This window comes from Sceloporus undulatus, chromosome 4 (genome assembly GCF_019175285.1).
Source record: "Sceloporus undulatus isolate JIND9_A2432 ecotype Alabama chromosome 4, SceUnd_v1.1, whole genome shotgun sequence".
NCBI classification, from domain to species: domain Eukaryota; kingdom Metazoa; phylum Chordata; class Lepidosauria; order Squamata; family Phrynosomatidae; genus Sceloporus; species Sceloporus undulatus.
The window spans coordinates 223,613,909-223,638,294 of NC_056525.1; the positions used below are offsets into that span (position 1 = coordinate 223,613,909).

A 24,386-nucleotide genomic window follows, 5' to 3' on the forward strand; every position below is an offset into this window, starting at 1 on the left:
TAGCACACACTGGGACTTGCTAAGGACTTCTGTTTTCCTTCAGTTGCTAACCTGAGCAAGCAGTAACCGAGCTAAGACACGTGTACAGGAGCAGAGACAGCAGATACTTTTAAAGAAAGGTATTTATTCTAAATAGACAGAATAGAGCAAGAAGATGTCATTCATGCAAGGCCTCTTTACCTTGCAGGTACAGAAGGCATAGTTACATGATGTTCATTTCAGGCAAGCTATTAGATAAACATAACAAAAGCCTAAATGCACTAGCTAACACATTTCCTAAGCTACTCACACCGAGATGGGATTTGCAGTCCTTGATGGGTTTTTGGATGCAAGGAGCTTGCCCTCATTGCTTAGCTCCAACCACATCCCTTAAGCCTGCCTTTTGGCACAGGCTCAGCAGCTTGCAAAACAAACACAAAGATGAAGACAAAGGACCACATGGTCCTCAAGGGCCTTTTAAAGCTTTCTCTTGGAATGTACTTGAAAAACCCGGTCCAGCTCTGCTGATTGGTCAGTTGGACCTTAGGTCAGCTATGATGTAACATCTCATTAGCATGTACCTCCCCCCAGATTAACCCTTTGTGGTTTGGGAGGAGTCCACAAATGACTGGACCTTGGACTGTTGACCATTCTTGATCTCACCCCCCCCCGTGTATAGCGCATCTAATGACTTTCCTTAAGGACTCTGATTTGGCCCATGATGTCTCCCCCACTGAGAGATGGATTCACAGCAAGGTCCCGACCCCGCCTACTATCCCACTGCTGCTGTCACTGGAAAGAATAGCTAAGCGCTCTTGGGACTCGCCTGCCTCACTGACACCTGCCACTAGGAAGATTGAATCCCTTTACAGGATTACACCTTCCCAGTCTTCTTTGCTATTGGCACATCCTAAACAAAACTCTGTCATCGTCGAGGGTTCCCAGTAGTCTTTTACGCCAAAGACTTCTACCTCACCAACAGACCGAGAGGCCAAAAAAGTGGACAGCCTAACCAAAAAGGCCTATTCCTCCTCGGTCCTGGGACTTCACAAAGTTGCAAATTACAATGCCTTTATGGGAGCTTACATACGGTGCTAAATGGAAAAGATCTCCCTATCATTCCAGACGTCCCAGATGACTATCAGCGTGTCCTGACTGAGATCAGGGATGAGGCCCATTCCATTGGAAGTTGGTTGATCACCTCTGCCTGTCACTCGATGGATTGTTCAGCCAAGTCCATGGTGGCTGCCGTTGCTCTTAGAAGACACGCTTGGCTCCGCTCTTCGGATCTGAACCTGAACCCGAAGGCCACCATTGAGGACATGCCTTTTGACGATGCAGGCCTGTTCAACAAGGAGACCAATGAGTGCCTTAACTTTAAATGCTGGATGAAGGCGGCTGCCAAAAAGCACGGTATGTCAACTGCGTTCCAGACCCTGTTTCGGAAATGCCAACAGCAGTGGTATGACCAGGGCCAGTGGCCTTTCCAACAAGACCGCCCGTACCAATACCAGGAACACCAGAGGCAGAGCTACCTGTCCCAGTCCTCTTCTTCTTCTGGCCGCCACCAGCCCCTTGCTCAGTACTGTAAAAAATGCAAACAGGATACTGACCAGGTCAAGAAGAGATCCTGAAGGGTTCCTGCGTGCTCCGTTGTCTTCGCCTCCTTCTGTGACATTCTGAAGCCCTTCTTTAACACCTGGGCCTCTGTGACTTTTGACTGTTGGGTCCTTGACATGCAGGGGTTATGCCCTTGAATTTGAAGAGCTCCCTCCAACTGGAGCTGTTGTTTCCACCTCCCCCTCAGACACCCTTCTCAATGAAGTATGCACTCTTTTGACTAAGGGCGCAATCTCGCCTGTTGACCCCTCTCATGCCCCTTCATGTTTCTTCTCCAGATACTTCACGGTGCCCAAGCCTGATGGAGGCATTAGGCCAATTTTGGACTTGAGGTCCCTCAACTCCAATTTGGTCTACCGTCGGTTCCGTATGGTAACTCTTGACTCTATTCTGCCCTTGTTGCATCAGGGCCTGTGGTTTGCGACGATTGACCTGAAGGATGCCTACTTCCACGTGGGGAATCGAGAGAGTCACCGGAGGTTCCTGTCATTTGGTGTCGGTCCTGACATATACCACTAGAATGTCCTCCCCTTCAGCCTCTCCACAGCTTCAAGAGTCTTCACCGAGTGCATGGCTCCAGTTGTTGCCTACCTCCACCAGAGAGGCTCCAGAGTCTTCCCATACCTGGACGATTGGCTCTTTGCCACCCCTTCCATGGACGAACTGCAAAGAGATGTTGGCTTCGCCCTCTCCCTCCTTACATCCCTCGGACTGGGGGTGAACTTGGAAAAGTCTCATCTTTCACCATCCAGAAAGATCAAGAGAGATGTAGTAGTGATGGGCGACTTCAACTACCCTGATATTTGTTGGAAGTCAAACTCAGCAAAATCCTCAAGGCCTAGCAAATTCCTCACTTGCCTGGAAGACAATTTCATGGTCCAAAAGGTGGAAGAGGCAACAAGAGGGTCAGCTATTTTAGATCTGATCCTAACCAACAAGGATGACTTGGTTAATGGGGTGCAAGTGGTGGGATCATTAGGTGGAAGTGACCATGTTCTCCTGGAGTTTGTAATACAGTGGAAAGGAGAAGCCAGGCATAGTCAGACACACATCCTAGACTTTAGGAGAGCGGATTTCAGTAAACTTAGAGAAGTATTGAGGGCAATTCCATGGTCAGAAATACTAAAAAATAAAGGAGTTCAGGACGGATGGGAGTTTCTCAAAAGAGAGATACTGAAGGCACAATTTCAAACAGTTCCAGTGAGAAAGAAAAACGGGAGGTGTCTCAAGAAACCAGGATGGATGACTAAGGAACTTTCAACCGAGCTAAGTTTGAAACGGAACATGTATAAGAAATGGAAAAAGGGGGAAATCACAAAAAAGGAATTCAAAGAAATAGCAGGCATGTGTAGGGGTAAAGTCAGAAAAGCTAAAGCGCAGAATGAACTCAGGCTTGCTAGAGAGGTTAAGAACAATAAAAAGGGCTTTTTTGGATATGTCCGCAGCAAAAGGAAGAAGAAGGAAACGGTAGGGCCACTGCATGGAGAAGATGGCAAGATGCTAACAGAAGACAGAGAAAAGGCAGAATTACTAAACACCTTCTTTGCCTCAGTCTTCTCAGAAAAGGCAAAGGGTGCTCAACCTGCGGATAATGGAGCAGAGGACAGAATAGAGGAATTTCAGCTCAGAATAAGTAAAGAGATAGTAGAGGAATACCTTATTAATCTAAATGAATTTAAGTCTCTGGGACCAGATGAACTCCATCCAAGGGTATTAAAAGAACTGGCAAATGTAATATCGGAGCCATTGGCAATAATCTTTGAAAACTCCTGGAAAACAGGAGAGATCCCAGCAGACTGGCGGAGGGCAAACGTTGTCCCCATCTTCAAAAAGGGCAAAAAAGAGGATCCCAACAATTATCGTCCAGTTAGTCTGACATCAGTACTAGGAAAGATTCTGGAGCAGATCATTAAACAGAGAGTCTGTGAACATCTAGAAGGCAATGCCATAATCACAAAAAGTCAACATGGGTTTCAGAGAAACAAGTCATGCCAGACAAACCTAATCTCTTTCTTTGATAAAATTACCAGCTTGGTAGATGAAGGGAATGCTGTGGATATAGTATATCTTGATTTCAGTAAGGCCTTTGACAAAGTTCCCCATGACATTCTTGCAAACAAGCTTGTAAAATGTGGGCTAGACAAAGGAACTGTTAAATGGATCTGTAATTGGTTGACCGGCCGAACCCAAAGGGTGCTCAACAATGGCTCCTTTTCATCCTGGAGGGAAGTGACCAGTGGGGTCCCACAGGGCTCTGTCCTGGGCCCAGTGCTATTCAACATCTTTATCAATGACCTGGATGACAGAATTGGGAGCATACTTATCAAATTTGCAGATGATACCAAATTAGGGGGAATAGCTAATACCCCAGAGGACAGGATCAAGATTCAAAATGACCTGAATAGACTAGAAAGCTGGGCCAAAGCTAACAAAATGAAATTCAACACGGAGAAATGTAAGGTATTGCACTTAGGGCGGAAAAATAAAATGCACAGATATAGGATGGGTGACACCTGGCTGAATGAAACTATGTGTGAAAGGGATCTAGGAGTCCAAGTAGACCACAAGTTGAACATGAGTGAACAGTGTGATGCGGCAGCTAAAAAGGCCAATGCTATTTTAGGCTGCATCAATAGAAGTATAGTGTCTAGATCAAGAGAAGTAATAGTGCCACTGTATTCTGCTTTGGTCAGGCCCCACCTAGAATATTGTGTCCAGTTCTGGGCGCCACAATTCAGAAAGGACATTGAGAAACTGGAGCGTGTCCAAAGGAGGGCGACAAAAATGGTGAAGGGTCTGGAAACCATGCCCTATGAGGAACGACTTAGGGAGCTGGGGATGTTTAGCCTGGAGAAAAGAAGGTTAAGAGGTGATATGATAGCCCTATTTAAATATTTGAAAGGATGTCATATTGGGGAGGGAGCAAGCTTGTTTTCTTCTGCTCCAGAGAACAGGACCCAGAACAATGGATCCAAGCTACAGGAAAAGAGATTCCGCCTCAACGTTAGGAGGAACTTCCTGACAGTAAGGGCTGTTCGACAGTGGAACAAACTCCCTTGGCGTGTAGTGGATTCTCCTTCCTTGGAGGTCTTTAAGCAGAGGCTGGATGCCCATCTGTCGGGAATGCTTTGATTGAGATTTCCTGCATGGCAGGTGGTTGGACTGGATGGCCCTTGTGGTCTCTTCCAACTCTACGATTCTATGATTCTATGATTCTATGATTCTAAGTTCATCGGCACCATCCTCGATTCCGAAGACTGCGTGGCCTATCTCCCTCAGGACCGTTTCCACGCTCTCTGCTCTTTGGTCAGGACTTGCCTTTCCCACAGGTGAGTGAAGGCCAGCGATGTCCAGGTAGCCCTAGGACACATGGTTTCGATGACATTCGTGACCCTGTGGGCAAGACTGCGGTTTTGGACCCTTCAGTGATAGTTTCTTTTGGCTTTCAATGCACTGGGTCCCTCCATCCAAGTGGCTCACCGTCCCAAGACCTGTTGCTCGTTCCGACTCCCAGAACGTCTGTATCGGCATGCCTTTTCCTTCTCTGCAGCCTCAGGACACCCTGACCTCAGATGCTTCCATGGTAGGTTGGGGCGCCCACATGTCAAGCCTCTTCATCAAGGACAGGTGGTCTCTCACAGAACAGTCTCTTCACATCAATGCCCTGGAGATGCTGGCCATGGAAAAAGCCCTGAGAGCTTTCGAGACAAACCTTGCCAACAAGGTAGTGCTTCTGCTGACGGACAACACCACCATCATGCACTACCTCAACAAGCAAGGGGGCACCAAGTCACAGACCCTGCTCGACATCACGCTTCGCATCTGGGACTGGTGCATCCCAAGAGGGATTCTGCTCCAAGCAATTCACTTGCCAGGGAAGGAGAACGACTTAGCCGACCAGCTCAGCAGGTCTTCCATAGTCTGCCACGAGTGGAGGCTCCATCCGAGATGGTTGACGACCTCTTCAGTCAGTGGGGAACTCCCCGTATTGACCTCTTCGCAACCACTCTCAACAGCCACTGTCCCCAGTTCTGCTCCCGGATGCACAACGAGAACTCCCTCTTGCTTGGTCCGGAGAGATTCTGTACAACTTCTCTCCATTTCCACTGATCACTAGAGTGGTTTCCAAGATGACAAGGGACTGCTTGGATGCCATCCTCATCACTCCCTGGTGACCAAGGCATCCGTGGTTTCCGTCCCTGCTCCACCTCTCCAGAAGGGACTTTCTCTAACTCCGTCTGGACCTTCTCACTCTCCAAGACTTCAGAGTCTGTCACCCGGACATCGTCAACCTGCCGATGGTGGTGTGGAGGCTCCGTCCCTAGACTCGCTACCTCCCTCGGTACGGATGGTGATTTTGGCTGCCCAGAAGCCTGCCACCAAAAGATCCTATGCTTTCAAATGGAAGAAGTTCCTGGAATTCCTCTCTGCGAGAGGCCTTTCTCCATCCCGAGTGACAACACCGGTGGTGCTGGAGTTTTTGATGACACTTTTGAATGCGGGGCTGTGCCTCTCCTCCATTAAGTGTTATCTTTCTGCCATCTGTTCCCATTTCCAGTATGATGGCAAACCTTCTTTTTTCAGGGACCCTCTTGTGAAGAGTTTCCTGAAAGGTCGCAACAATTTTCATCCTCCAGTCTCAGTACCGGCACTTGCTTGGAGTTCGGATGCTGTGCTGTCTGCTCTACATTCCAAGCCCTTTGAATCCATGGCTACAACTGACTTGCGGCTGTTGAACTGGAAGACAGCCTTTCTTGTGGCCATCACCTCTGCCTGCCGTGCAGATGAACTCTGTGCCTTGTGGATGGACCAGCCTTTCCTTAGATTCCATAAGGATAAGGTTGTCCTCCGTACTGACATTACCTTTTTGCCTAAGGTGATGTCTGCCTTCCACATGTGTCAGGACATTGTTTTACTGACTCTGGCCCTGAACTTGACCACCGACGCCAAACGTCGCTTGCACACCTTGGACATTTGGAGGGCTTTGGCCTTCTATTTGGACAGAACTATGAGTTCGAGCCGTTCCGAGAGACTTTTCCAATGCTACTCGGAACCGAAAAAGGGACTGCCTGTGACTGTGCAGAGGCTTTCCAAATGAGTGGCTGATACCATCCACCTCTGCTACTAACTGTTGGGCAGACCTCTCCTGACCAGGGTTCGGTCCCATGCAACTAGGGTGGTAGTGACATCCTCTGCCTTTCTGACGGAAGTCCTTTTGGAGGATGTCTGTAAAGCTGCTGTTTGGTCCCAGCCATTGACTTTCATAAAACATTTTAGGCTGGACACCAGAGCCAAATGGGATGCAGCTTTTGAGAGGGCAGTGTTGGTTTCAGGTTTACAATGATTGCACTGCATTTCCTTTGTTTACATATTGTTGAAAGGAATGTCTTTTGCCAGGTTGGCTTGGTTTACAACATTCCTATGGTTTATATACAGGTCTTGCATGACCTAATGCACTGTTTTACCTTTGACTTGAACAGGTTGAGTGCTATTGATTGAACTAATAAGCACAGCTCACATGGTTTTGGGTTCAACATTTTATTGTGATTAATAAACACAATTTGTTTATTAACCTTACTTGGTGTCATGACACTCCCTCCACCACTGACCGAAGCTTGTCAGCCTAACCCATTTGTATGATTCGCAAAGACCACGAAGGAGGAGGACCGGTTGCATACTTGTAACGGTATTTCTTTGAGTGGTCATCTGCAAATACATACATATCCCGCCTGTCCTCCCCTCAGTGCCCTGGTCTTCATTGGCTCATTCTCATGTTGCTTAAGCAGTGTAAATTTCAGAACTGAAGAAAGAGTGGGAACACAAGGGGCTTATAAGGGATGGGCGGAGCTACTGCTAAAAGGTTGCAAAGTTAACTTTGCCCAGTGATTCCAGAAGTTTTTTGAGCAGCGCTGCGCAGGCACAATACAACCATTTGTATGTATTCGCAGATGACCACTAGAAGAAATACTGTTACAGGTATGCAACCTGTCCTTATTTTGCCATCTTTTGGGTTTTTCCTGTGTTTTGTGACATGGGACTACCACCACATCTGATAATCCTGATGAGGAATCTGTACTCAGGACAAGAGGCTACTGTCAGAACAGAACATAGAGAAATAGAATAGTTCCCAGTTGGCAAAGGGCTCAGACAAAGCTGCATCGTTTCATCTGTTCACCTTCTATGCAGAACATATTATATGAAGAGCAGGCTTGGACACAAGTGAAAATAGAGGCGTGAAAATAGGAGGAAGGAATATCAATAATCTAATGTATGCAGACAACACCATACTAATAGCAGAAAACATCAGAGACCTAGAGCAACTAATAAGGAAGATCAAGGAAGAAAGTTCTAAGGCAGGCTTGCTGTTGGAACATAGAGAAAACAAAAATAATGACCACAGAGATTCTAAACAAATTCAACATAGAGTTGACAATGGAGAAATAGAAATAATAAAAGAGTTCCCATACCTGGGATCAAACACTGATCAGAGTAGGCACTGCAGTCAAGAAATCAGAAGAAGTCTAAGAACAGGGAGTGGGGGACAGCTATGAAAGAATTAGAAAAAATCCTAACTGAGCATGAAAGTTAGACCCAAACAAACCATTGTATTCCCTATTACTATGTATGGATGTGAGAGCCAGACAGTTATTATTATTATTATTATTATTAACCTTTATTTATGAAGCGCTGTAAATTTACACAGCGCTGTACATGCAATCTTTTTAGTTAGACGGTTCCCTGCCCTCAGGCTTACAATCTAAAAAGACATGACACAGAAGGAGAAGGGAGTGGTGGAGGGAGAGGGTAAGAGGACCAGCAGTTCCTCTCAACCTCCGAGGTCTGGACCAAGGCAGATGGACTGGAGGGAGGGCAAGGCTTCATAATGGATGGTTAATCATTATCCAGAGAAAATACATAATCACAAGTAGGATAATACATATACAGTACATAGGAATACAGGAAATGGATCGATAAACAGCCAACAACAGAACATCAGATAGTAAGCGACAATTATGCGATGCCTGGGAAAGCTTCTCTGAATAGGACGGTTTTCAGCTCCGTTTTGAAGCTGGTTAAAGAAGTGATGGCTCTTGCTTGTGGAGGAAGAAGGTTCCAGGAGTGAGGGGCAGCAAGTGAAAAGGGGCGAATCCGGGATGGGGCAGAGGAAATCCTGGGCTGAGACAGGAACCCTTGACTACCAGAACGGAGGGCCCTGGTGGGAAGGTGAAGAGAAAGAAGGTCTGATAAGTAAGGAGGGGCCAGTCCATGGAGGGCTTTGAATGTCGACAGCAGGAGCTTATACTGAATGCGGAAAGGGAGAGGGAGCCAGTGAAGGGATGCCAACACAGGAGAAATGTGGTCAGAGCGGTGGGTGGAAGTGATAATGCGTGCAGCTGAATGCTGGACAGAGATTAAAGGACGGAGGTGAGAAAGAGGAAGCCCAGCGAGGAGGACATTACAGTAATCAAGTCGTGAGATCACTAGGGCATGGACCAGGATCTTGGCAGTAGAGGCGGAGAGATATGGTCGGATTTTGGCAATATTGTACAAAAAGAATCTACAAGCCTTGGCTGTGGTCTGGATCTGAGGGATACACGACAGAGAAGAGTCAAAGATAAAGCCAAGACTGCGGGCTTGCTGGACTGGTTGAATGGAAATGTTGTCCACAGAGACAGAAAAGGAGTGTTGAAGGTTGGGCTTAGGAGGAAAGACAAGGAGCTCCGTCTTGGACATGTTGAGCTTCAAACGCCGATGGCGCATCCACTGCGAGACAGCTGTAAGGCAAGATGAGACTTGCTGTTCAAGCCTTGGCGAAAAGTCAGGGGCAGAAAGATACAGCTGGGTGTCATCGGCATACAGATGGTAGGAAAAACCAAAAGAGCTGATGAGTTTTCCTAAGGACAGTGTGTAGAGAGAAAACAAAAGGGGACCCAGAACAGAGCCCTGGGGAACTCCAACAGATAAGGGAACAGGAGAAGAAGTCAGACCCCCTGCAACTACTGCAAAAGATCTGCCAGACAAGTAAGATCTAAACCAGTCGAGAACAGAGTCTGAGAACCCAAGGCCAGAGAGTATGTCAATTAGGAGACAGTGATCAACAGTGTCAAAGGCTGCAGACAGATCGAGAAGAATGAGAACAGAGTAAAGGCCATTAGCCTTGGCCTGTAAAAGGTCATTCGAGATCTTAGTGAGAGCTGTCTCTGTAGAATGCCTTGGGCGGAAACCAGACTGAAAGGGATCAAGGATGGAATTGGCTTCAAGAAACTCAAGACAGCGCGAATAGACAACCCGTTCCAAAACCTTAGAAAGAAAGGGGAGAAGAGAAATCGGACGATAGCTAGACAAGGAGGAGGGGTCAAGAGAAGGTTTTTTCAGAATTGGGGAAATGAGAGCATGTTTGAAGTCCGAGGGGAAGGAGCCTGTAGAGAGAGAGAGATTGAAGATATGGAGGAGCGAGGGCAGAAAGGAGGGAGCTATAGAGATTAGAAGACGAGTAGGAATAGGATCAAGAGGACAGGTAGCAGGTTTGGAAGAGTTCAGAAGTGTAGAGAGTTCATCCAAAGAGGCAGGAGGAAAGACAGAAAATTTGTTAGGCGAAGGTGATAGAAGATTAAGAGCAGAAGAAGAATCAGGAGGGACTATCTCAGAGCGAATAGTGGTAATCTTAGAGATGAAATAGTTAGCAAAGTCATTAGGAGAGAATGATGAAGAGACAGGAGGAGAGGGAGGTTTAAGCAAGGTGTTGAAGGTGGAAAACAAACGCTGCGGACGCCTCTCATTGGCAGAGATCAATGATTTGTAATAATTCTGTTTAGCCATAGAGAGGGCGCGTGAGAAGGAAGAAAGAACAAATTTGAAATGGATAAAATCAGCCCACTCTTTGGACTTTCTCCAAAGACGTTCGGCCGCTCTAGAGCAGGACCGGAGAAACTTAATGTTGGGGGTAAGCCAGGGCTGAGGCCTAGTCTTAGAGGAAGAAGTGCGTACAGAGACAGGGGCAAAATGGTCGAGAGTTGAGGAAGAATAGGAAGAAAATAAATTCATTCAAGATGTGGTGGTGGAGAAGAGTGCTGAGGATTCCCTGGATAGCCAAAAAGACAAACAAATAAGCCCTAGAGCAGATCAACCTAGAAATCTCCCTGGAAGCTAAGATGACAAAACTGAGGTTGTTGTACTTGGGACACATCACGAGAATGCTTGACCCATTGGAAAAAACAATAATGCTAGGAAAGGGAAATAGAAAGGAAGGCTGCATGCTAAATTGACTTTATTAAGGAGGCCACAGGTATGAATTTACAGGAACTACGCAGAGCAGTGGAGGACAAGGAGTCCTGGAAATGTCCAAGGTCTCTATGGGTTGAGATCTACACAAGGGCAGTTAACAACAACAACAAATCTCAGGTTGCTCAGGGTCACCTTCCATGTAAAGAGCCTGAGATTGGTTGTTTAATTCCAATGGTAAATAATGCCTTTTGAGTTTCTCAGCACTTTATCCCAGTTCATTCACTCTATTTCTTGCCCTTTGTTTTCTTCCTTTCCAGAAAACCTGCCTCTTCGATTCTTCTTTCAGGATAGCTTCTGCATCTCTCCTTTCACTTTCTCTGAGAAGTTGAAGTGTATAGAAGCATGTCTTAAGCTCAGTCTGTTCCAGACTAGTATGTACTTGCTGAAGAAGTAGTTCCTTTATTCCTCAAGGAGAAAAACAAATGTGGCACATCCTGCAGATCACTGCAACAGAACTCAGTGTCCATACAGATAGGTATTCCAGATGTCTGCCATTTCCATGAACCTGTGAAGGCCTTGATATCTGAACCTCTCCCAATAAAAATCCAAGCACCATTCTCTAGGTTACTCTCACCATCTGATAACCCAACCTCTTTCTCACTTAACTGACTTGCTTTGATTAGCTCACGTTGTAGACAATTTATTCATCTACAGACCACAGGTTTTTATACGGTATGTGGAGGCTGAGTCAGGTGACCTAGAAGATAGTTATGTTCAATTTTCACTTTTAATTGCAAATTCCAAGATGGAATAGACACTTTCCACCAAAGTTCTGTCCATGTTAACCCCTTCCATCAGTTTTTCTCTATTGGTCAAGATTATGAAAGCAGTCCCCCAACTCTTCAGAGGTGAAATTTTCAGCAACCCAAGACAAGAATTATACTAGCTGTTCTTTTTAGAATGTTTAGTTAGATTTCCAGTATTTTTTATAATTAATTTTTTAAAAATGTAATAGGATAATTTAAAACTCATTACTATGGCTTTTCTCCAAGTAACATTGCAATTAATTGTATAAAAGTAACATACATATCTTTTGATAGCAGTACTCTGATAATAAATCTTATGTGAAGTCTCAGTGGCACCTATATTCTTATCTCTCTGTACTATCTTTTCACATTCTGTACTGACATTCTATACTTTATGGTCCTGTACATTCCCATCTTCTCTGTATATTCATCTGCAAAGTATTAGGCACAATATCCATTATTGTTGTGAATGGATTTCCCCAAGAAACTACTTCAGCAACTGCTTGGGATTCCATCTTCACACAGTCCTTTTTGCCTGAGATGTCAGAAGTCCTGTCAACACAACAGTAGAATGAATTGCAAAAGATTGCTGAGATACCAATCAAAACAAGAACCTTTACTGAGTTATTTCCCAACAAGTAAGGGATACATCAGGTCTGCACAACTCTATAAGAGTTCATGCAGTCTCTGGGGCCACTGTCATAGGCTGACCAATGAATTTCTGTAGTCTTAGGCCCAGTACAGACTGGCACTTTGCGCTGGCCTGGGCCAAAAGAGTATTCGCATGCTCTCGAGCCCTACCATATGCCACGGGTGCCATCTTAGTGCGCTGCTGTTAACATGGGGCGTGCAACCATGACATCCGTGCAGCGTCATGTGGATGTCATCACATGGGAGTGTGTTAATGGCACCCCGTGTGAGGCGGAAAAAGAACCCACCGGGAGCAGATTCTTTTTAAGCCTCGCGTAGGCTGCAGTGTCTGTTTGCTGCGGCGCCCATCCGGGGAAGAAAGGGGTGGCGTCTGGCCACCCCTTTCTGCCCATCTGTATCCTCCCTTTGATTGTGCCTGGCTGATTCTCATTCCTGCTCTTCCTATCCCCTCTTCATCAGTGAGATGATGGATTCAACTAGTGCCTGCATTCTGTCTATCTGTATGGCTTTCATCTGTTCCCAGTACTGTGCACCTTCTGGAATCAGGACAGGACAGAATAGGATAGGGCATTGATACATTTTAGACTTGACTAAGAATATTTATTTGGTCAATGTGCTTTGAATTTAGCATGTTACGCTACTATTTGTTTCATTTACAGGGAACATATGAAACTACTTCACTCCACACCACCTCCAATTTGGGTACAGGTTCCACTGACTACACTTTTAATGTCCTTTCCATGCAAGTGCTCTTTCTATGCATGTTTATTCTATTGGGAGGAGAGGTGGATAGTGGCTCTCAAGTCAGTGGAATGGTGAATCTAGTCCAGGTTTTTCAATAGTTTTAAAGAATCTATCCAAGATTGTTGTTTGCTGTTGACTCCAACTAATGTGTCCCTGTGAATGAGAGACCCCTGAAAGCCCTGGTCAACAAATGCTTTGCTTGGATAGATTCAGTGTGCAAGAATCAGTAGATGGGTCCAGTATCTTGGATTGATGCTGAAACTATTTGCTGAATAGGGTTGAGCACCTTGGATTGTCCCTTGAAAGCCTGGATTAATACCTGGAGTGGTTTTACTATTCCACTGACACGAGAACCACCAGCCAATATTTATGGGGAGGAAGGCTGTGGCTTAGAATTGGGTATATTCTTGCCTGATCATTGTCCAAGTGTCATAACAAACTGGCTGAGCTGTGGCTGATGCCATTGATGGGTATTGTGTGGTCCTAGATCAGACCAGAAGTGGGAAGAGGCCAGAGGTAGCTGGAGTAAGGAGATGTGAGAAGAGAAAGAGACCTCTGGCTTGTAACTGACATCAAAATGAAGAGGCTAAGGGGTAGAACAGACCACCCAGAAGGGGCAGCTTGAAGCCGCTCCTGACAAATCCCACTCTTCCTCTTCCTCAATTTTCAGTTTCTACTGAATTAAAAAAAATCCCTTTGTTGGGGGTATGTGAGAACAGTCAAATGCTTTAGTAGGGATGTATGAAATAGGCAGTGTAGAGGCACTGGCATTTGACAGTGTAATATTAGCTTCACTGCCTGAAAGAAAGTCTTGCAGCACAGACTAGTGGTTTAAGGAAAGAATGGAAGAAGAGACATTTTTCTTCAGTTTCTTGTATAATATACTTCAAATAAAATAATGATTTCCATCTATTGACTGTCAGAAATATATGAAATATATGAACACGGGTTCTAGGAATTATGTTTTATCTATAGAGGGAAGGATATTGTTATATTGTAGTTGAAGTAATAGTGTTTTGTTACGAAAGAAAAGTAACATGGCTTTGTGAAGTTGAAGGCTTTCACAGCCGGCATCCATAGTTTTCTGTGGGTTTTCTATGCTATGTGGCTGCATTCTGGAAGAATTTATTTCTGATGTTTTGCCTGCATCTGTGGCTGGCATCTTCAGAGGATGAACCAGCTTGCTGAAAAGGAAAAGACTGCACAGGCATTTTGATTTGAAAAGAGGATAATCTAAGTGTGTCTTAGAAATATTAAATGTGCTTTATCATCTCCACCTTATTGGTGAGCAGAGCAATACCAGCATTTAGCACAAGGTGGTGTTTCAACCTTTTCTATAAATAGGAAGCTATCTGAACTACAAAAGTTTCACCGAGAAAAAAATGGCTGCACAGATCAGGTGTGTGCCTTTCAAAATGTTTTGAAAAAATGTTTATATGCATTGCAATTTACTCATGGTGAAATTTTAATTCAAATTATTGTAACTTAATTAAATTGTATTTTGCAAAAGTGTAATAGCATAAAAATAAAAGTTGGTATATTGTGATATAATCAAAAGCTGTGATATAAGCAATATCATTTGAGTCAATTTTGTAATGCATATTCGTAAATGTAATGGATAGCTAATTATTGTTACCACTGCAATACATCTGTTCTCTTTGTGATAATATATGTGATACTACTAAGATGTGATACTATAGTTGTACACAAACTGCAACACAGGATAATGATATGTGTTTAAGAGATGTGCTAATGATTTAAAAGTGGATACTTTATCCAGGTCTTTCTAGGTAATCTTTGCTTCTGGATAATTTATCAGGCTTTTTTCAGGCAATCTTTACTTATTGATAGATTGAAATATATCATTATTAATCTTAAAAATCTTAAAACAAAAAATATTCATTGCATAATGGTTTGAGTATTGGACTGTGACTCTGGGGACTCAAGTTCAAAGCCCTTGTTGGCCATGGAAATCCACTAGATAACCTTGGGTGTCATACACTCTTAGTCTCAGAACTCCCCATAAGTTCGCCGTAGGGTTGCCATAAGTAATGAAGTGACTGAAAGGCAATAAAAATATTGCCATCGAGCCAAAAAGTAAAAATAAAAACAAACCATCCAATTAAAAATAACATAAAACAACAGTGTAAAACCACATAAAAGAAGCAGTAAGAATATATATTTAACTCCCCAGTACTTAGAGACCCAGCATGGCATAGTGGTTTGAATGTTGGACTACAACTCTGGAAACCAGAGTTTGATTCCCAGCTCAGACAGGAAACCCACTGGGTGACCTTGGGCAAGTTAGATGTTCTCAGCCTCAGGGGAAGACAATAGCAAGCCTTCTCTGAACAAATCTTGCCAAGAAAATCCCATGATAGAGTCACCTTAGGGTCACCATAAGTCAGAAACTACTTGAAGGCACACAACAGCAGCAACAACTCCAGTACCTGGTGGATCAAAAGCTTCTGAAAAGGCATCAGAGATGAATACATCATACAAAAAAGTTTAATCCCTTATAAGAAGATAGAAAACTATATTATATCAAGTCAGATTCATTTGCCCATAGAGTCCATTTGGTTTTAGGCAGTATTGTTTCTTAGTCCTTGGACTTTCTGCATGGAAAATATGGGTTTTACTACTGAGTTACAGCCTTACTACTGACAGCCTTTCCATGTGAATGATTAGAATGTTAGTTTCCTACACACTGTAAATCAAATCTTAAAAACTTAGGGCAGGGATATCAAAGGGATGTAATCTGGGAGTCACCGGAGCATGAAAAATGACAGCTAATGTCTTTTTTTCTTATGGTGGCAAACCAGCCAGAGTTGGCAAAAAGCAACTTTGAACCTCTTCTGCCATTTAAGAATTCAGAAGCAATACTGGATCCAAGAACTTACAACTATGATCCTGCTGGTTGAGAGAGACTGATTCTGTCACAGATGTGCACTTCCCCAGATAGCTAGTCAATGGATCACCTATCACAACCAATTATATTGATTATTGTTTGGATTGAGTTTTATTGGTTATTGTTTATATTGAGCTTTATTAAGTCTCTTTTGGTCCAGTGTTGCTTTCAGACCTGTTCAGGGGAACAGCTTAATTGAAGTACGTTGAAAAAGAGAGGGGTGTTATTAGCAGACTATTGACCCCTGATCCAACTTCTTCCAGCAGTTTCATATACAGTCAGCCCTCCTTATCTACGGATTTTTAAATCCACAGATTCAAGCATCCACAGCTTGAAAATATGCCCCCCCCCTCCAAAAAAAGGTATACATTCCAAATAGCAAACCTTGATTTTCCATTTTATATAAGGGACACTATTTTGCTATGCCATTGACTTTAATGGGACTTGAGCATCCATGGATTTTGTTATCCACAGGGGGCCCTGGAACCAAACCCCAGCGGATAACAAGGACCCACTGTATGTGATACAAAGCATGGGGGTCAAAATAGAATCTCATCAACTTCACTGAAGTATGTCCATGTCCAAAGCCTGACCCAAAAGCACCACTATCTGAAATCTGTTTTCTGGGGGCGAAAAAGAGAAATACTGCAAGGTATAATGACCACAAAGTAGTACCTCTAACTTTGATAGCTCAAAAGGATACCATGGCAGATCGTACAGTAGAAGCTGCCAAGAGTACTAGGAAATTTACTACCCCTTCCCGGCATAGGTCATCAAGCAAAGCACCATGACAGTCTTTGTCTCAAAATAATAATCTGTTTTCAGAAGAACCTGGGGTTGTGTTGCTATTACTTTTCAGCATCTTTCTGCCAAACAGCAAATTAGAGACTGGCCTGTAGTTGTCAAAGTTAGCAAGGTCTAATGGATTTTTGTCTATAGTGCAAAGCTTCCATCTCCTTGAAGTGTCTGCTTCTATCGCTGTGTAGAGCTAGCATAAAATTGCTCAGAACATTTAAAACGATTACATTTTAAAATAACCACAGATTTCAAAAACTGATGCTGAAGGATTGAACTCTATTTCTTTCTCTCTCTCTCCCCTGTCAATGCTTTCCCATTTCATTATTTTTATTTGTTTTGTTTGTGTATTCGACATCTGTACATTCATTTTCTCCCTCTCCAAGTGTTATTGAAGAGTTCATTAATTTCAATACTCTGCTTTTGGTATGACAGACTTGAGGTTGAGAAAGGTGTATGTAAAGTACTTTCAGTCAAGACATGCAATATGAGGCCAACCTCTCTGCTTACATTTATTCCTCACTCCTCCAAAAAGTTTTAGAAGAGTCCACACAGTCGTATTACATGTTCCCTGCCAAATCACTTCATTCTGCAAAGCTCACTCTTCCTCCCCACCCCAAGTCATTTTGGATAATAATAAAAAATGTCCAGAACTCCCTGCAATATCACATGCCTCTGGGGAGTTTTATCATTGTACTGCATGGATAGGATGGTGTACTTAGGGTTGCCATAAGTCTGGACCTCCAAACCAGGACAAATGTAGGACAAAATTTTCAAATGTAGGGCACATTTTTTAAAAATGGAGGACATGCGAAAAAATTGATTAAAAAAATGTTACTATAAATGCATGTTTCTTAGGCATGATCAAAATGGAGGGCATTTGGGCATTATTCCTAGACAGAGGCCAGAAATGTACTTCCCTTTCTGGCTACCCCCCCTCCCATTCCAAACAGCACATTTGGGTATTGAACATGGCTTTACTTAAGATGGCCTCTTGCATATTTCAGAGGCTTATTGTATAACCAAACTCTATGGGTTTCACACTGAACATTCATACTGAACATGTCAAGGTGGTTTAACAAGAAGTGGGTTTGCCTCAGATTCAACTGTACTTCTCAGAAGTGTGTACTTGGTCAAGGTACTTTGGTTTTTTTTCACTGCGCATGAGTTGTAAAAATGAGCAACTTACATTGGTCGTGCCTCAGAAGCTGGCTCATTTTCATCATATCCTCATCATCCGTATCCTCTTCCTCCTCCTCTCTTCTTCCTCCACGTCCTTCCTCCCTCCTTCCTTCCTTCCTTCCTCCCTCCCTCCCTCCCTCCCTCCTCCTCCTCTGCCTCCTGGGCCCAAGCGAAGAGGAGGTGGGTGGCTGCCTTGGTGTGCTCCCCCCCCACCTGTGCGCCAAGGCAGCAGCAGGCGGCAGCCACCCACCGCCTGGCGCTTGGCTTGGCCCGGTAGGTGGAGGCGGAGCCAGAGGAGGAGGCAGAGTGCCTGCCTGGTTTGGCGCGCTCCCCACCCGCCCACGCGCCAAGGCAGCAGGAGCAGCCACCCACTCCGCCTCGCCTCCTCCTCCGCCTCCGCCTCCCGGGCCAAGGAAGTGCCTAGCGCGTTGCGTGGAGGTGCGCGAGGCAGAGGAGGCGGTGGGTGGCTGCCTGCCTGCTGCCTTGGCACGCGGGCGTGGGGAGCGCGCCAAGCCGGCAGGCACCTCTGCCTCGCGTGATTCTGTGCGACCGGTAGCAGGCACTTCCTTGGGCTCGGGAGGGCGAGGCAGAGGAGGAGGCGGAGGTGCCTGCCTGGCTTGGAGGCTCCCCCCGCCGCGCGCCAAGGCAGCAGGCAGGCAGCCACCCACCGCCTTGCGCGCCTCCGTGTGACCGTGCTAGGCACTTCCTTGGGCCCGGGAGGTGGAGGCGGAGCCAGAGGAGGAGGAGGCTGTGGCTGAGGGCCCGCCGGTTGCATGAGCAGCCGTGCACAGCCAGAACAAGAGAAGGAGGCGGAGGAGGAGGAGGTGGAGGTGGGTGGCCGTGGGCAGGGCAGTCCCACCTTTGGCGCAAAACCGGACCGGGACCGGGACCGGAGCGCCAAAAGCGGGTTTGTCCTACCTACCAGCGGGATATGGCATCCCTAGATGTACTGGATTGGGGGGGGGTACCAGTTGAAGCAGAAAGTTGAGCTGGGAATGAAGGACAAGAATGCTGCTGGCCAGGAAAAGACAGAGTTCTCTAAAGCTTTCCTCCTTTCTGGTTGGCACATGTCTAAGGGGCTCCAGGATTTATTTATTTATTTACAGTATTTATACCCTGTCCTTCAGCCCTACAGGCTCTCAGAGGCTTACAATTATTATTTTTAATTACACGGTTCCCTGCCCTCAAGCTTACAATCTAAAAAGACACAATACAAATGGACAAGGGAATGGTGGTGGGGAAGAAGATCAGGTCTGGCATGAACGAATCCAGATTGAATCTTTGTTATTCACATGCATCCTGAATGCACCCATATCAGATTTTTTTGGGTGGGGCTCTTTTTTGTTGCCACCCCCCACTTAACCCAGGATAATTGGTACCAGGTTCTTTTCCAAGTTTATTCAAAATATTTGCATTATCAGCAGTGTGAATAATGATGTGAATAGACCTTGAACCCTGCATGCCCTGTGCATCATTCCCCTCTGATGAGGGGAGAGGAGGACTCTGCCTCTCTCGTTTCCCCCTTCCTGCCAATGTCTCTTGGCAGCCCGTGGCTCCAGGCAGCACTGTGAGATATTGCCACCACTGTAGCCGCCTTGAGACACCTGGCTGGGGATAGTTCCTCACAGGTCTCGCCAGCACCCTTGTGGGGGAGGCACAGGGCTGGCAAGAATGTGTGAGAAATGGAGAAATGCAAAGAGATGCAGTTCTGATGCAGTTCTGATGAAAAAATAATGTGAATAACAAACTCGGAATGTGTAAGTTGGCTTATTCGAATCATTATGCTCCCCTAACCCGACGTCTGAATGATCCCTAGGTGCCAAATAGAAGGATTTCACAGAGAGAAGATACTGAAATATGTTCTACGTCAGATATCTCAGTATCTTGGTGCTAGGAGAGTTTATGAACCTGGCTACTAGAGACACTCTGGGTGATGTATATGTGATGAAGACATCAGCTGGTGGAGGGCAGCTCTGACTGGGTTCTGAGCAGCTTTGTTGGGGTGAATACTGGCCCCTCATGCTGAAGAAGATACTCATCTCTGTTCTAGAAGTACCTTTGGTGTATGAGAGTGACCAGAATTGCTCTCAACCACATTGTGATTTGTTACAGGTAGTCCTTTAGCTACTATGAGATTCTTCATTGTTTTTACTCCTATGAAAAACTTATCTCCCCCATCATAAAAACAGTGCTATAGGGATGTCTTTAAAAAAATTTGGTATAAAAGTGGGATCTAGATTAGTATAATATAATAGTACTCTAACAAGTTCTGATATGCAGAATATAAAAGCATGTCTTCTGTATCTTCTGCTACTCGGTTTGTTTGTACACCAAGAAATCCCACTATATGACTAAAATGATTGCTTGATGTGTAGTCACAGCCATTCTGTGATTTTTAACAAATATATTTCTGTGCTGCATGTGTTTTCAAAAATGTACTTCTCATATTCATACTTAATCTTTATAGCTATATATTTTGAAATGTAATGTGAAACATAATGAACTGTATGGAAATAATGATCATGAACTGACTAAGCCATGAGCATTATTGATAGGATTATTGCAGTCAAAGTTTAAAAAGTGTTAAATACTGCCAAACTGAATTTTAATTATTTGAGTTACATGCAACTGCAGAGATGCTTTATGTATAATCTTCATACACAGGTGTAGAAAAGCTTTTGTAAGGAAGCTGTGAACCTGCTGCTGGTTCCACTTGTAAATGGTGCCTTCTTATTACACAGATGTTTTTGGGAACGCAGCCACAATCACCTATTGGTTTACTACTAAAAGTTACCATTCTCTTTAAAAAGTATCCCATAACTTATGTGTTTCAGGGTTTACTATTTTGTTTTGGCAACAGGTGCTTTGCACATGATCCTTCCTGTCACTCCTACAGAGAATTATGAAATATACACTTTCTATTTATATGTGTAAACATGCACGTACATTCAATGATCTCACCTCCAAGTTCAGAGATAATATGTCTCCGTGCCAGTTTCTGGGGAGCAACAGCAGGGGAAGGCTATTGCATTCATACCAGCCTTATGGACTTTCTGAGGGCATCTGGTTACCCACTGTGGGAAACAGGATGCTTAACTAGATAGAGCTTTGGTTTTAGCCAGCAGGACTCTTCTGATATTCTGATGAGTGACTAAAGTGATTTAGTCCATTTTATTTATTTATTTTGACTTTAATGTCAAAAATTATATATGGAGAAAATTATTCCTGGAACAGGTAGGATACAGTGCAAAACATGCTTATTGAGGAATAAGTTCCACTGAAGATAATTGTTGTATTTTCTACTGTACATTTAAGAATCTGGCTACTTTATCTGAATTGCTTATTGTCTGGTATAATTAAACACATCATAAGATTTCTAAACTGAATGATTTTTCTATTTTTAAAAATAAAAGTATAATTAAAATATCAATGCTTCAGTTTTTAGGAGATAGTCAGGCCTATTTCTAGAAAAGGAGGCCTATATTTAGTACACATTTGGTGTAAAATTGTTCTTGTTCTGCCTTCTTTTGAGAAAGTAATATACATCTCCTCTGCATGTTATATGTAGGTAATGTGGGTATGTAACTCGTGCCGAAAACAACAAGAAATCCTCACAAAATCCGGAGCCTGGTTTTATAATAGTGGAGCAAATACACCACAGAAGTCTGATCAAGACGTTTTTAGAGGACTGCGGAACGAAGAAGCACCCCAGGAGAAAAAAGCAAAGCTGCAAGAGCATTCCATATCAGGATTGGAAAGAGGTAGATCTCAAGGGCTCACAAGGCAAGAGTCCATAAACGGATCAGGAGGAAAGGTGGCAGGTGACACGGCAGATAGGTAAGAAGCTGGTTCATTTTTTTAATCTCAAAGAGAGATGTCATCTATGTTTGAGTCAGATTATATTTGCATTTTAAGTAATTTCTTTTGACCAATGAGAATCAAAAGAGAAAGTTAATAATTTTCAGAAGTATACAACAATCTGTATTATTATTTAATTTGTTTACAATTTATGTCAGAATGGTGCTGTAAAAGAAAACACTTTCCTGTAAATTAGAAACAGCCCCATATTATTCTTGTAGAATCAATGGGATTCAAAGTTTTATATCAGTTCTTCAGCATAAAACCAGATGAGAGTAGCTTGTAAATATGGAAACATTTCAGGTTATTTTAGGCTTTAAACAGGCCAGCAGTGGTTGAATTGCTTTAAATAGCTTTAAATGGCAAATCTACCTCTAGGCTTTTATGATTGCTCTTTGGCTTCTTTTCTAAAAAAAATTCCAACATGGGATGATCAGAAGGGATTGGGGTAGGGTTGATATGTTACCCGATAAACCAGATTTTATCAAGATTCTAGGAATGCTGACCAATTCATGTTCAGACCACAAACCCACTTGGATTCCAATCATCGGCATCATCATTAAAATATTATTCTAAAAGTAAGTTTCCAGTCGTTCTGGATACAAGACAAGACATGCAGCGCTATTGTTTTGCAAGTAATGGGCTACTTACTTTTCAGGGCTGATTGAAAATTCACAATTTCATTGAGATTTAAAATGAATCTATCCAAGAAAATATTGCAATTTGAGGGGAAAGCCTAGTCTGTCTGGAGGGAGCTGAGGTCTGATCTATCAGTAGGAAATGCATAGAGCCAAATTAATTGTTACCATGAAGAAAGGAGGAACTGGGAGTACAGATAGAAGCTTATTGTAGTACAAAGATATTTGCTATGGATTTTAGATTTTTAGTAAGTAGCTTCAATTAAAAAAAAGAAATCACATCTTTTCAGGAAGATTCATTCATGTATGCTCGTCTTTGGCTCATATAGTGTAGTGTTTTGAACCATTTACTTAACCATTTATCTTACTAAGTTAAATGGGTTTACACATGTGGGAATGAGCACTGCAACCCATGAATTTCATGGTTTTTTTAAGCCAAGGAACAGTCAGAGGTAGTTTTGCCAGTTCCTTCCTCTGAAATATAGTCTACAGTACGTGGTATTGGTGATCTCCCATCCAAGTACTAACCAGGGCTGATCCTGTTTAGCTTCCAGGTTCAGATGGATCTGGAGCCTTTAGAATATTTAGGGGCTCGACAGGCCACCCTGAAGGGTCAGTGGGACGCCGCCCCTTTCCTAGCTGTATCGGGGCTGTGGCAACCACGGCCCCGATCTGGCCTTTCGAGGGCGCAAAAAGGAGCCGCAAAAAAGCAGCTCCTTTTTGTGCCCTTGAAAGGGTGCCATAGCCACGGTGATGTGGCTATATGGCGCCTTTTTGGCGCAACACTGGAGGCATGCCATGACGCCATGCGACTACACCCCAACTCTGCCCTCATGCTTGCATTTCAGGCTGGTCTATACAGGGCCTTTTTTCCTATTCCATTAAATACTTTATTTTATTTTATTTGCGGTATTTATACCCCACTCTTCAGTCCTAAAGGCTCTTAGAGTGGCTTAAAATTATTTTTATTTTTAATTAGACAGTTCCCTTTAATGCAATACTTTAATGGAGCCACAGCAGGAATCAAACCAGCAGTTACAGGTGGATGAGGTTTTAAGAAGAATTTATAATATAGACAGGTGGCAATAAAATAGGGGAGATCTGACAAATGACATTGGTGCTTATTTTGACACAAACACACACAGAAACACCTTTAAAGGTCTTCAGGTATGTAGTTGTCTTGCAGAACAAAACCCTATGAAATTCATGGAGTGGCTATAAATCAACAAGTGGCTTGAAGGCATATACATATATAGCAATGGTAATTTTTTTATGACAGAAAACACAAAGAATTTTATGGTACCTAAGACTATCCAATTGTATACAGCATAAGCTTTTGTGAATAATGATAGCCCAAGCTTTCCCACTACCTGAGTTTGGAGAAGCAGTGCTGCTCTGGCCCCTGACTTAATGACAGCCACCTTCCTACTCTTTTTAAAAATTCTGCTAGTTCTCTGAAGAAGCAATAGCAAGCAATAGCAATAGCAAATAACAGCAGCAGCTGCTATACATTTGAGCAGGTAGGAGGTGGAGCAGAAAGGAAGATGCTGATGCCACTACTATTTAAAAATGAAGGGGCAGCAAGCAGATGCATGTGAAAGAAGGAGGAGAAGCAGATCTTATGGGTTGAGTAAGTGGGCAGAAAATGGAGAGGGCTGTGGTGGTGGAAGGGCAAGTGGGCAGGTTGGTGAAGAGAAAGTATAGCAGCATAAAATGACTAAGTAGAAGATAGTGTAGCAGCACAGTGAGGTGGAATAGGCTGAGAAGAGAGTGAGTTAAGGCAGCAGTGACAGATCCTCTCAGTGGGAAGCAGCATAGTTCCCAAGCCCTGGCATCTTCCTTTCTCACTATAATATTATCGAATACAGGGCATGTTGCCTCAGTTGACAAGAGGGATAATTGTACTCAGTGAGGTGAGATACCACTGGACTTTCTTTCTTTCTTTCTTTCTTTCTTTCTTTCTTTCTTTCTTTCTTTCTT

General features: G+C 43.8%; 1 protein-coding gene across 4 annotated transcripts in view; it reads left to right on the forward strand.

The window, feature by feature from the left end:
• RIMS2 (regulating synaptic membrane exocytosis 2) overlaps positions 1 to 24,386 on the forward strand; it is a 464,483-nt gene that overhangs the window by 93,924 nt on the left and 346,173 nt on the right. For all 4 annotated transcript variants that reach the window (XM_042462971.1, XM_042462968.1, XM_042462972.1 and 1 more), the window contains one exon: positions 21,479 to 21,747. In XM_042462971.1, the coding sequence (XP_042318905.1) occupies positions 21,479 to 21,747 (269 nt within the window). The remainder of the gene's footprint in view (positions 1 to 21,478; positions 21,748 to 24,386) is intronic.